This window comes from Antrostomus carolinensis, unplaced genomic scaffold (genome assembly GCF_000700745.2).
Source record: "Antrostomus carolinensis isolate BGI_N321 unplaced genomic scaffold, ASM70074v2 scaffold15286, whole genome shotgun sequence".
NCBI lineage: Eukaryota > Metazoa > Chordata > Aves > Caprimulgiformes > Caprimulgidae > Antrostomus > Antrostomus carolinensis.
This window is the reverse complement of record NW_010324035.1, coordinates 1,234-15,586: the sequence shown is the minus strand read 5'-3', so window position 1 is coordinate 15,586 and position 14,353 is coordinate 1,234. Positions and strand designations below refer to the sequence as shown.

At 38.6% G+C, this 14,353-nt stretch overlaps 1 protein-coding gene across 1 annotated transcript in view; it reads right to left on the bottom strand.

Moving 5' to 3' along the window:
* Window positions 1–525: 525 nt before the first annotated feature.
* Window positions 526–14,353, bottom strand: part of CCND1 (cyclin D1) — a gene marked incomplete at its 5' end in the record, with an annotated part of 14,910 nt that continues 1,082 nt past the window's right edge. The window contains 2 exons of the mRNA XM_010170800.2: window positions 526–4,028; window positions 9,556–9,712. Of these exons, the coding sequence (XP_010169102.1) occupies window positions 3,873–4,028; window positions 9,556–9,712 (313 nt within the window). The remainder of the gene's footprint in view (window positions 4,029–9,555; window positions 9,713–14,353) is intronic.

Genomic DNA, 14,353 nt, shown 5'->3' with positions numbered 1-14,353 from the left:
TTCTGCTTTATTCCTTACTGTTTTATTGATACAACAGCAGAATGCAAAAGCTGCGTGTGAGGGGAAGGGAAGGAAATGAAGGGAGGTTAACCTTACCACTTTTACAACAAACCATCTTCTTTAAAGGTATTCTAGGATGCTAAACCTTACACTGATAAATAAATATGAACAAGCATTCTCTACCACCCAACACCTACTTTATTTTACCTTTTATTGCAAAGAACCACCAAATGGTGTTTTACGCTGAGTAATTAATTACCTTAGATGTTTAAAAGAAAGTCTTCAGCAAAAAAAAAGGTATTTTGCTCTTTTAAAAATACACATTTCCTGTGACAGGCAGTCACCTCCCCATTGCTAAAAACGCCTACAGTTGCCTAAAATAACGACAAAAGGTTTTCAGCACTGCAACTAGTAAAGCACAGAGAGTCAAAACAAGAAAGTGTCATGTGGTTTACTCCCTGCATCACGGAGTTACAACCATTCAGCATTCACAAAGGCAATTACAAAGATGACAACAAGCAGACGTTGGGTTTTACCAATTTTATTTCTAGACTTTAGGTTTTTTTTTTTTTGCTGGAAACTTGTCTGTTACAGGTCTGTTGGTGAAAATGTGCATTTCAGACCAGTGATGCCAATAAGTACAATATAAAAATGTACAAATCTGAATCGCTTGCTTACTACAGATTGTTATAATAATGTGACAAATAAAGCATCTCTGTTGGCACATGAACCCACTTAATCTGGATTTGGCCTTTTAGAATATAAAATATTTTAAAGAAATTTGCAGTACACACTGCCACTCAGTGTAACACATAATATAACCAACAAGCACTAACTCAATAATCATGTTTGGTTCAGAGACACAGAGATGCCACAAACAGAAGTGTTTTATGAGGTAAGCAGTAAGAAATGTTCCTGAAATTTGGACAGAATGTATCCAGTCCTCCTGGGTCCTGCGACTGCTAGTAGCATTGCAATGCTTTATTTATGCACTAGGTAGGATCTTAACTGCATTTGCCTCAAAATGAGTTCTAATTCTGTTTTGGTTTAGCAGCATACAGGCAACAGCTAGATTATTCTTCAGCATACAACTCTGTTAGCTGGCTTATTTATGAGATTTACAGGCTTTTTAAATTAGCATTATGCTATAATTAAAAAAAAAAAACAAAAACAAAACAAAACAAAAAAAACAAAAACAAAAACTAGTATATCATAACAGATTAAACACACAAAATACTTAGAGTTCCAGAAGATAACCTATCATACCAAATGATGTGTCCCAACTGATGGGAAACCACATCAGGTGGCATACAAAAGTTATATTATAATGCACCTTTCATATATCAATGTGGCTAATAACACAGCTTAAAACTACTATGATAATAAACCCCAGATCAGACAAAGAATCCAGCTTTATAAAATGCATAACAACAACAACAAAAAAAAGACATTACTTGATCTTCTGAAATGTCTGCTGTTTTTAAATTAACGCAACCTAGTTGCAAATCGCGAGACCCATTCAGAATAACGTTCGATGCATTTCCGTTTGCAGTAGAACTATGAGGCACTGTGTACGAACATTAAAACCTGGTCTAGACACGGTTAACTGAAGTATGAGGTATTGTGAAACAGGAACCTTTTTTGGAATAGAGCAGTAATCACATTAAGTAAAAATTGATCACATAAAAAAAAAAATCTACAAAAAAAAATGATGTCAATAATATAATTTTCTATGAGAAAATTAAAACCTATAACATGGCAGTATATGACATTGTATAACAAAAAAAAAAAACTGATCCACAAAATAGCAGCAAAACACAATGACAAAGATACAGAAAAGCAATGTTAATTTTTTTTTTTTCAAACCATGCTGGGAATTTATCCATAGCAGCTCAATAAAAATGGAGCATCCACTCCTTTTGTTTTCTCTTTTTCTTTTTTTTTTTTTTAATTTTATTTTTTTTTCTTTTTTCCTTTTTTGATTTTTTTTTTGTTGTTTTGTGTTTTTTTACAATCAACACCTTAGCGGCAGTTTTCTCACATACATTTCACCATCACATTCTCCTCGAGCATCAACTTCAACAGCTATGTCCACGTCCCTTCAGCTACTTTCTAAAATAATAATAAAAAGATACATAGCCAAGATGTGCAAATTTTCTATTTGTAGCTAAATAAAAAAAAAATGGGGCATATACTGGAATAAGAACTTCTTTCAAGTACTCCAATTTTCATCTCTATTAACTATGGCGTTTTCATGGTTAGACTGCTTTTGAAAAATGTATAGGAAGGGGCCAAACAAACTGCTTTGTTTTGGGTTTGTTCTTTGAAGCGTGTCCTTTTTTTTTTTCTTTAATAAGCTGTGTTAAAACTGCAACATCAAGGGAGGAAAGATTTTTTTTTTTTTTTCAAAAAGGGGCGATTGCATTATTTTACAAATCATACTGGCCTTACGAACATCCTCTGCAATAAATATTCTTTTTAGCCTTAACTATAAATTATATATTTTAGTGTTTAAAAACCTTCAGTTGTAAAACATCTAGCGACAATCCTTAAACTATGTGTCCTATATGTGAACCTTTAAGGCCCCCTAATTTATAAAGATGAGTTGGCACCAAAGATTTCTAAACTTCAACTTTTCTATAGAAAAGGATAGGAAGATATCCTGGCAATTTGTGAATGCAATTTCTCTCACTGGAACACAACCTTCGTTAAAAGAAAAACAAAATCACCTCTCCTCTAACACCATAGTTAAATGCACTTGCTTTGCAATTCCAAGTTTGCGAACAAGCACTTATATATTTCCAAACCATTCCATTAAAAAAAAAATAAAAAAAAAATTCCCACACAATAAAAGAATGTATTTCCTATATCTAATGGACTGAAAGTGCTTTGAATGGAATGGTTTTAGAATATTACAAACAAACAACAACAACAATAAAAGACTAAACTGTGGATTGAACCTGACCATAATTCGGCTGAATATCTGTGGGGTCAGACCAGCATTTTACACAGGTAACTACAAAAATATGAAGATTACAAAAATATAATATATTATGTCACTATTTCGGTTTCTCTTTATAATAGAGTATCGTATGAGTAGTACATTGGCCTTTCCCAACAATGCTAAGCTGGAACCCTACAAATGCCTTATGCACAGGCAATCCACAGGCACAAAAAAAGATTAACATATAATAATGCTGCATACTAACATACACTAACTTATGGGTTACGTTAACCATTTATAAGGTGAAGAGGATAAAAAAAAAAACAAAACAAAACTAAGGAAATAAAATAAACATTTACAGATGAATTATAAAGTGACTAAATGCATAAGCAAGCAAGATACAGAAAAGCCTAGAACTGCGTTAAAGCTATGCTTTTTAAAGGAAAAAAAAAAAAGAATTTCATTTACTATCTAGAAAAAAAAAACCCTCTTCTACTTTAAAAATGGTTGGTTGGTTTGTTTTATATGTAAGAAATCAAATCTAATACCTCCCCTGGAGACATTTTGTGTGTTAATGCCTATTTTTACAACATACAGACAAGAACACTTTAATATAAAAACTAGTTGATTATTATTGTATAAAATCCTCTATTTTTGTAGCACAAACCCCTGGGGGTAATGCAAATACTATTTTTTTCTTTTTTTAAGACAGTTTTTGGGGTATTTTTTGTTTATTTGTTTGTTTGAAGTCACAGATGGAAGGGAGACAGAGCAAGAAAAAATATAACAAGACTGGTTTTCCCTTCTGGTATAAAAATGTCCTGGAGAAAAGGGTTTCTGGGGGGGAGATCCTGATGCTGATTCCTTCTCAGATGCCCTTTCTTTGTCTGCTTTTTCTTGCCAAGCAAACCCATTAGAAGAAGTCCTCTTAAATGTTCACATCTCGCACATCAGTAGGTGTGCAGGAAAGGTCTGCTTCATCCTCTACAGTCTTTGTTTCTGAAGATACGTTGTGCTGCTGTGCCTGACGTAGACTGGATTCAAGGAGGGATTCAATCTGTTCTTGGCAGGCTCGTAAACAATCCTAGAGAAGATTAAATGGAAGGAGAAAAGACCCAGGGTCCTTTAGAAAAATAGTAAGATCACAGATCAAATACCATTTCTTGAAAAAGCAAAGAGAAATATATAATGAAGTTATTTGGGAGGGCAGCAGACTGAAAGGAGTGTGGGGAGAGCAACAGAAACACTGAATAATGAACGGATTGGACGAGCTACCCCATTTTCTGCAGGATGCTAACTTGGATCCTGACTTCAGCAACTAACTCTTGCCATCTTGTATTTAATGGCCTAGGTGAGCATCTCCATGCATGGTCCTCTGGACAAACTGTTCTATTGTTAGTCTCAGCCCATAGGTCTACAATGGAACGTGATGGGCGCTCCACTCCAAGGACACGTGTAGTAACTAACCCAGGCAGGACCCTGACACAGTCAGATGCAGCTTCCACTACTACTTCTCTGCCTGTGCTGTTAACACTTCAGCAGTTCTGTAGAAGTCCATTCACACGGTCCTCTACCTCGCTGTCCTCTATACCTTTTGAAAAAGAGGAACAGTCTGACTCGACAGCAGTGTGAATCAGTCCACATTAAATGAGTGGAGCTGCACAAAACGAGGCTGGAGTCAGAGTTGGTCCAAGTATTGCTGATGCTGTCAAGGTTTCTACTTTTACCACAGAAACACTTTGGCAGCACAGTCTATTAAAGTGATAATCATAGACAGTGATTTTCTCAGGCTGAGTTCCGATGCTATAAAGTTCTTAGGTAGAAGTGCCATAGATATATATATTTAGATATACATGCCCAAAGTTGCCTGCCGACTGCTGCTATATCCAGCAGCGGGCAGCTCAAGTTAGTTACCTGATTTGGCACTCAGAAAGCATCTGAACAGAAAAATGTACCAGATTCTATGACCCCCAAATGGAGAGATCTTTCAGAAGCACCACTAAGCACCTCATAACCATACATAATAAAGTGCTGCCAAGCTTTCAGTTTGCTACCTCCTTTACCTTGCAGTCTCAGTCAGGGTCAGATCTTTTTCCCTTGCTTCAAAAGCATTTTCTCAGAGCTGACTGTGCACACAATCCTAGTTGAGGAGGGTGCAAGGGCCTCGCCGCTTGCACAGACTTGGTGTGAATTAAAAGCATAAAGCACCAAGCAGGATCGTATCTCCTGCGGGGAAAGCTAACTTCTCCCAGGCGTTAAACCACACTGTGAGTAGCTACATCCAATTCTACTTCTCGATCCACAGCAATCAGAATTGGAGAAGGCCTGTTAGCTCAACCTGTTCAACTTTCTTCAAGGTCTGGTTGTGTTCCTCAGAGCCATCGCAACGACACAAATGGTGCCTTAAATAGGCAAAACAATCACACTGCATTTTGCCAAAATTCCTCCAGCGTGCTGTTTACTCCTATCTGTATAACAAACATCGTAAGCTTTTCCCCAACATATTTAACTCTGTGTATTAAGGACTTTGAAGTTTCTTTTCAGTATTGCCTTTTCTGATTTAACCTATGACATGTGTTAGCCCTTGCGGTGAACCCAGTCTTCCATGATAAATTGCCGTCAAAAGTGTTAGGATGTGCATGACTGAGAATGAATGTTGTTTTCCTGAGAGGGTGACCTGCCTGCTGTTTTCTTTATTTCCCAGTTTCAATTCTCCCTTCATTCAGAGTCTTCTTGTGTGATCTACCAGCTTTTCACTGATTCCACTACCACAAGAATCTCCTCTGCCACCAATAAGGGCACATGGCATTTGGGGTAAAATAAGATTAGAAACCCAAGCAAACAATTCTCTGCAAGTCCTTTCTGAGAGAGAGGGAGGTTAATCCTACCTCTAAGCAGATCAGACCATCAGTTACAGCTCACTGAAAACACATAACCTATGACCTTTTCTGGTTTAAACCCTAGTGTAATATTTCCTCTTGACAGAGACACACAGCGTTTTAAATGACAAAAAGAAACGCCTCATATCCTAAAGTCATCATCATGCCTTTGGCTCCTACATACCTCTGGCCTTCACACTAAGATCTCTGTGAAGTCCTTTCACCCCTTCCTGCGATATGACGGATCAAGCCTGACTGTAAGGCTTCTACTTGCATGTCCTGTACCATGTACCTCAGTCACACTTGGAATTAGGTGTATTAAAGAGTAGTACCTGAATACAAGATTAGGTATGTTTGGTTTTACAAATGCAGGCACTTCAGAGGATAATTCTGTTTTAACCAGGTAGCATGTTCAGTGTTCCAAACTGAAAGCCAATTTATTTTCAGAGCAAAACAAACCCTCATTGCCTTTTTTTTCTAGGGGGGCAGGGGGATGGGTTTTTTGTGGGGTTTTTTTTTTTTAATCCTATCATTTGCATATAGCATGTTTGAGCTCTGAAAACTAAAACCATTCAAAAGAATTTCTATAAATACCTATTCTTCTCCCTCTGGAGTCAAGTCATGAATAATTACATAGGACTACGTAATTTAAAGGTAATTTTTTGACCACAGAGTTTTTTTTCCTGTGAGATTCTCATAGTACAGCATGTTGTAACTATGTTTTTTTTAAACATCATCTTTACAATTTATTATGAACATACCATGTCTTAAGCTACAGTTGAATGAACAATATTTTTTTCATGTTTTAGGCATTTTTGTTCAAATCATTTCTTATTCAGATGACTATTAGGAGAATGGTTTATCTGCAAGAACGTATCCCAGCTATCAAAAATAACTGCAAAATGTAACGTTCACTGTGAACAATCTCACCAAAGCTTTTTCCATTCTCAGTACTTCTCAACACTGAAAAGCAAATACAAAACTTGTGCATTACTCTGATAACTTTTCCCAACAACTTTTCTGCTTCACTACCCAAATTTTCAATGCCCACAGTTTGTTCAAGGTCATAAACCCTTCCTGGATTAATTAAGCTCCTCAGTGGAAAAAAAAAAAAGACTTGCTAGCTTAACTGATGTGGTCAAATACCTTTAACACACACAGTAGACATGATCAGACTCCAGGGTCAGATACTAAAGGAAACAAACAACAACAAAAAAGAAGCTGCTTGGAAATCCTTTGTTACTGCCTGACCCGTTCTGGATAACAAGCACATGTTTGAAGGTGCCTCTGAGTAGGGGCAGGCAGGGGATGAATTCCAATGCACTAACAGACAGCATGGAAACCCAATCTAATCTAGTTTGGCAAATTTCTGGCCTGGAAATGAATGTCAGGTAAAATTCAATCAGTTTGGATGATGGGGTCAAGAATAGAATGATGGAAGACAGCCCAAGACTTCTAATTGTGATTATCTGACTTCTAATTACCCCTGATCAAAGGCAAAATGGGAAATTGGACTCCTACCAACGTAAACATGAACCATAAAGGAATTCCAATCAGGTGATATTCATTTTACTTTAGATTCAGCTTTCTTTGAGACTAAAGGTAAAAAAGTGTAATTATATAACCTGAAATCCAACAGACCAGCTGCTCTAGCTAATAGATAATCAGGGAGAATGTTAGCCATGTTATAACGCATGCTCTTAATATTTCAGGACAACCCAATATTATAAAGCATATTCATTTGTGCAGTCTCACAAGGGGGACCATCACTGTGGATTAACAAACTTCATCAACATGCTAGTGAAATAAGATAACAGGAATAGCATTTGATACCATGGATTACATAGGCACGTCTTAGAAGAAATTCAGGGGAATCATGCTACATAAACCAAGCAGTTTTCTCTGCTCAAAGCAACAGTAGTGACAAATACTGTTCCAAACACAACAGTATACATATTATACATAGGTATCATTTTATGATGCTTATTTTCTGTAGCAACCTATACAAAAACCTTACTTGTAACTCTAGCTGCTCCAAGACTTGCATATATTTATCAATGAAAGCTGGAGGGGAGTTACTTCCTTTTAAAGCTCCTAACTTTTAAGTTCAGGTCATAGAGGCTGTGGCCTTGCAGTGACTCTGGACAATAAAAAAGAAATAAGCAAGGATTCTCCTTCTTGCTAAAACTACTTTCTTTTCTTTTAAAAGAGCTCTGTCATCAGCTAAGCCAAGTCACATAAGGACATGCTGTGGTTCTCCAAGATGTGAGAGCATCTACTTCAATGCTCTGTATCAGGAATGATTAAATCATGTTTTTGTTTGAATCAGATAAGTGTCAGAACAGATAGCAAGCCTAGTATTTTTCCTCAGTACCTGCTTGGAAATCACGCACTGAATAGTGGCCAACCATACCCCGAAATATCTACATTGTTCACAAACTGACTAAAAGAATTGCATGTACATACCAAACTAAGCAGCATTTTATTCCAGCACTTGAAGTTTTTATGGTATTTAACATTTCAGCACTGGATCCATATCACTTTAGCTACAGTACTATACATGGCAAAAATAACGTGCTCAATATACTGAGGTGGTGTTAAGGTGATCAGAATAATAATATGAGATATCATATTTGTCAGCAATTGTTTCACATAGACCATCCAAAGTTAAATATTCTTTTGTGAATAATTAATAGTCTATCCAAAGTAAAATATTATTTTGTGAATAATTATGATGCATTCATCTTTCTAGAAATCACTCAATCCTGTCAACAAAGTCCAATTATGCAAACTCAGTTTTGCAGTGTCTGGACTAGCACAGTCCTCTATGTATTTAAATTATTAACATGTAAAAATAATTTAACAGCATCTCAAAGATTCTGCCCCTAACCACAGAGTTGTCTTTATTTGACTCATTGTCCAGCACTTGGAGACCTCACAAGAACCTTTTTAAAGCATCTATTTATTGGTCTTCCACATTGTTACAAAACAAAGCTCAACTCTGCCCCAACTTCACACACCATTATGACATGGATCATTGACTTTAGGTCTTCCTTGTAGGCTCCCTTCCTGGCCCATTCACTCATGAAAGGTTTATTGCTCACTAGTTACTGATGTGCATCTCCTGGAAGCTGCAGGGCAAAATGAGAGTCCTGTGAGGACCATCTACCTTGTCAGAAAGTCGTGGGACAAGCATTTGTTCCAAAAAGGAATTCAATACCAGCTACTGTGCAGGTCTAGCCCGTAATAAACCAAATTAGATCATTAGAACTCTTTTAAGAAGGGCTTTTTCACACCATTTGGCACAATAAAAAGCCTCAAGAATGGTCAAAGATAAGGTCAGAGATACCATAAGGTAACTATTTCCTTGTCTTATTTTTAAAGTTTTGTTTTACACAGACTCCTGCTTTAATTACCCACAACCAAACACAGCCTCTGCAACGTCCCAGATCGATGCAGGGTTTCCTTTGCTCTGTCAAATACACCTCTCTTAAAAACATCAGAGCTGGACGTGGCGTTCCTATCAGTAAACTGCAGCAGCGTAATCACAGATTATTAATGGATATAATGACAGCAATGTCACTAGGATGGACCCAAGAGAACACATTCAAAAACCCCACTCTGAGGTTTGACTTTTATCAAGATTTACTGTCAGATTAGCTACTATGCAGTAAGCAGGCATTAATTCTTAAAACTCTAAGGCAGGAGATCAACCAAGTAAGAGTCACTTACCGGATCACATTTGATAACTTGTGATAGGAAATGTGTGAGGCATTGATAGGAGAGGAAAGTGTTAGTGTTCCCCAGATGCAGGCCTTGCACAGCTGCTACCACACTGCCAGCTGCGATCATGGAAGGTGGGTTTGAAATAAATTTAATATCTGTATGAAGAAAGAAGAGAGAGAGAAAAAAAAAAAAAGACTGAAATGATTGTTTTAGGAGAAGCCTGCCCATACACATACACCCTTCTACCAGCATGGCTTCAGCTGCCAACTATTGCATCCAAAAAGGCAGGGCAAATCCTGAGCAGAAAAGTGCCTCCTGCTTTAAACTGTTACAGGTCCAAACCTGTAAACACTTATCCACATGAGCAACTGTACTTCAGAGAGTAGCCCTTCCTAGCGTGAAGCCTGGGAGGCCATTCATCACTCGGAGGTATTTTTAATCATAAGCAGGGCCCCCATTCTTCAAATGTTAAAATACTTTGCTCATGTGAATAATGCCACTGGGGTCAATGGCACTATACATCTGAGAAAACCTGTTGGCATTCTGAAGTGTTTCGCATGATCAGATCCTAGGTGCACTCTAATAAGGGCTCCTCAAGCCCTTTAAAGCACAAACCTTTGCACTGACATTCAAAGGAATATAGCTTTAATGAACAACAACATCAACAAAAAAAGAAAGAAAAAGACTGCTTAACCCTGTCAGGAGGCAGATAATCCATATTTAAATTAAGGTTTCATCTTAAAAATGCTTTGTCTCAACCTAGTCTCTTGTCAGTGGCTGCCATCCATCCTGGCAACAGGGATTTAATGTAAATGTGGCATAACTAAGTGACGGGGGTCCCAAGAATTGGCGGACAATCAGTTACATTCTGATGTGACACCATGCTGACAAGAGGCTGGGCCCCCTTCCAGACTGCATTGCTGTAGGTCTCTCCACAAAGCCACTCCCATGATTCCTTAAGGGGCTATCTCTGCCATTTAGCATGTTTTTGGTTTGGGTTTTTTTGTTTTGTTTTGTTGGGTTTTTTTTTTTTTAATAATAATAATCCACATTTTAATGCTAAGACTCTTTTCTGCTGAACAGGAATGCGTTTGATCTGTGGCAGTGTACACCTTGGAGGAGAATCAGAAACAAAGGAAGTAAGTGGCACAAGTAAATGTCTAATTTTGTGAGGAAGAAAGGGAAATGCCACATTATACACAAGAACCTGAGATACATTCCTTCAGCTTTTATCAGAATACAACTTCCTCTGGGTTGAAAAAATATAAACCATCTGTCAAACCCTTGAATGAAATCAAAGGAATGGACAGCTTAGAGGGCTCAGTGGAACAGTTTAAGTATTAAATCATGCATCTCCTTTATTATGATAAAATAACTTTTGTGTAAATGTTTTACCAGTGAAACTAAAGACTTCGGGCCTCTATGAAAGTCCTCTCTCTGAATCTATTCATATACCTCTGACGTTCCATTGTAGCCTTGACCAATACCCACCTTCAAAGGGGCATTTCACCCAGCATTCTATGAACCTTCAAAATTAAAACTGATACCATGAATTGTGGCCAAACTTTTGTGATGCTCTGCCAGCGAAAAGGCAAGCTTGATCTAAAGTAATCTCATTTATGTTGCTGTGCTTAAAATAAATTTAGTTTATCCTCTTTTCATAAACTGCCCATTTCTGGGAGGACTGAAATACACCCACCTACTAGCAAGCTTCTCTCCTTCCCAAAAATCAGAGTAGTTCAGACTGCAGATTGACACAGTACACATTCCAAGGCCAGTCCCCTAACCAAAATACTGATACACAGTTGCAGGTAGACTTCAGAAAGGAGGCATTTCAGCAGGCAAGCATCAATTCTACCAAGACTGGGTCACTCAGAGGTGTATGGTGGCAGCACATTTGCAACACTATTTAATAAGCTCCACAAACAGAACATGACCAAAATGTGTCAGTTTAATGAGTCCATCCTGACAGGATCACGTTTGGGATTAATATTTGCGTTCTTCTTTTAAATGGAGCAGTAAACAAGAACATGAATTCATAGTCACACCCTCATTCTTTCCAAGGTGGAAAAGTGATAATGAAGTTTAAATGACCAGTTTGTGTCTGTCCCTATAACCACTCCAGACAAGCAGCATGGACTGCCTTTTTGTTGCAACTCAACAAGGAATTATTTGTGGCAGAGGCCACTAATTTCAGCATATTAATCAGGGGGCCCCTCTCGCCTGTAATTGGATGCCCCCAAGTGAAGAGTGTGGCATCATTGTCAGCCTCCATCGCCTCATCTTGTGCTATTGAGCGCTCAGGAACAAGGGGGCTTCGGTGAGATGAATTAGACCTGACACAGCCACAATGGGGTAGGGGGCCCCATCAATTGAAGCACACATCCCCAGTAGCCTATCTGAGACTTCATCCAAAAAGAATAAACAACTTCAGCGTTGTTAAAAAGAGAGAGAGAGAGAGAGAGAGGAGGGGGAGGAGAGAGAAGAATGCCAGCCACCCTGAAGGGAGGACAAAGCAGGCATATAGGCGCTGCAGCGCTTTAAAAAAAATTCCTAACAAGGCGAGTCACCCCTTTTCCTTTTTAAATGGAGCAGCAATTCCATCCGTCTGGAGAGCTGGGGGCTATGAATGAAAATCTTTTCATTGAGGCAAATCAAAACTGCGAACATAAATCACTTGCTGCAAGATGCAACAGGTTCCAACTGGTCACATACCTTGAGACTCCCAATTTTATAAAGGCCAGAGAATAGGAGAATTGTAACACGCTTGTTTCAAAGGGGGATCTTTCTTTCTCCATCCGAGAGGAGGAAAGCAACGACAATAATAATAGCAATAATAATAATAATAATATAAAAGGACCCTGGTATGTTTTGATAACCAGAGGAACATAATGAAATGCCGAAGCTCCAATATTTGTTGCTATTCATTGTTATGCTTGTATAGAGCTGCAGTTCTCCCTCAACACTGGTCTTAACTTGGGCCAAAAGAGGCCTGCTTCCTTTTGAGCTCTCCCTGCCTTGCTCAGCCATGCCAAAGCCCCATTCATTAAGCTCAATTATGTGTTAACTTCAAACAACCCCTGGTAATTTTTTTTTTTTCTCTTTTTCTCCCGAACCTACCACAGCACAAAGACATCCTTTGGTGAAAATGGATTTTTCAAAACTAAACCAAATCAAACAAATCCACTTCTACTAGCCAGACAACTGAAGAGGGAGCTTCGAAGGAATTCCCCTCAACTTCACCTTGCAGTGTAACCTTCTCTTTCTGGTGCAAACATAGACACACTCATCTACAAACACTTCCACAGCCTTCACCTTGTTAAGCCAACTGGTGGAGATTTTCTTTTCTAAGCAAGCATTATTTTGCTGCCTCTTCTGAGGAGACCCTCCTTGTACAGCAGAGGACACAGGCTGTACTTCAAGCAAAGGATATACTGCACTTGTCCCTGAGGCCACTTAAGCGAGTGTCAGTGTTTCCAGTGGACTTTGGATCGGGCCCCACAGCATCCAGGCAGCACACAAGGCATTTGCAGTCCAGTCTAGGTTCATTTTGGCAAGGGGGAAATACAACACAACCCAGCAACAGCAAAGCGAAGTCCAGATGCTACTAAAGCCACATGTGATCTTCACTAGCCAACAAAGAAGTCATGAGGGAAGCAAGAGGTAGAGAAAATCCTGACATCCAAAAATAACAATAAAAATACAGAGCCTAGTGGCAGCAATCCTGAGCGTTCTTTCCCCAGGCAATATTCCCAGCTTCAGTAGGGAGCTGAAGAGGGCCCCAGTTCTGGTGAGCTGGGTAACTGTTCTTTTAAAAGCTAAGTAAAAGCTCCCCAGAACATGGTTCTCATTTACTGATCCATTCTCCAGCTGTGGTGTGTAGCAGCGTTAAATAAAGGCTCTGGATGTGCTTCCTAAAAGAAACATAACAACACCGACAGTAGATCAAAGTACTGGACTCTTAGCAAGTCTCCAACCTTTGAACTAATCTTGTTTTCATCCCTGTCATTGCCAACACAACAACCTAGGTTAAACATCCCCACATCCAAAGGGGAGGCCGGGTAGCTGCTCTTTTCAGCTAACAGCCGAGGAAGCTTCAAACTTAGCAAATGGCACATTCGGAGTCGCAGCAGCCTTATCTGGTAGAATCTGGCATGGAGAGTTACGTCTGATTTTTCCCATAATGTTGCTGCAGGTAGTTTGAAGGCTGTTTGAAGGTTGGAGGGCTCCCAACACCGAGCATTAATCCAGGCAATGTAATTTACGAACTGCCCGTTATGCTGATGTTAGGCCCAAGATGAAGAGCAATGCCAGTGTTTATAAATTTCTCTTTTACGGCTTGGTCGTTCTATCTTTAGGCCTTGCAGTAGGGCTGATTCTGTAAAATAAAATTTTTCTTTTGAGTGCCTGCAATCTTTTCTTCAATCTTTTTTACCAAATCCATCTCTGGAAGATAAACTACAACATTAACTTGCGCCATTGACCACACACATCCCACCAAGGTTTTCAAGTGTGGATACCTCTTCTCAAGTCCAAATGCAGGCTTGATCTCTTATTTTTAGCACAACTGCTAATGAATATGAGCATTTACTAACGCACTGTATCTCTTTTACACTAATTTTTTATCAGTGTCAACAGAATGTCATAGCATTCCTCTTTACATGCTACTGCAAAAAAAGAACACTTGCTTTGGCTGCTTTTTTTTCCCTTATTCCTTTGCCATCCTGGGATTGGTCTCACCACACTATAAGAAAATGTGCTGAACACGTTTTGCTTAAACAGAGTATCTTCCCTCTAGAACTTC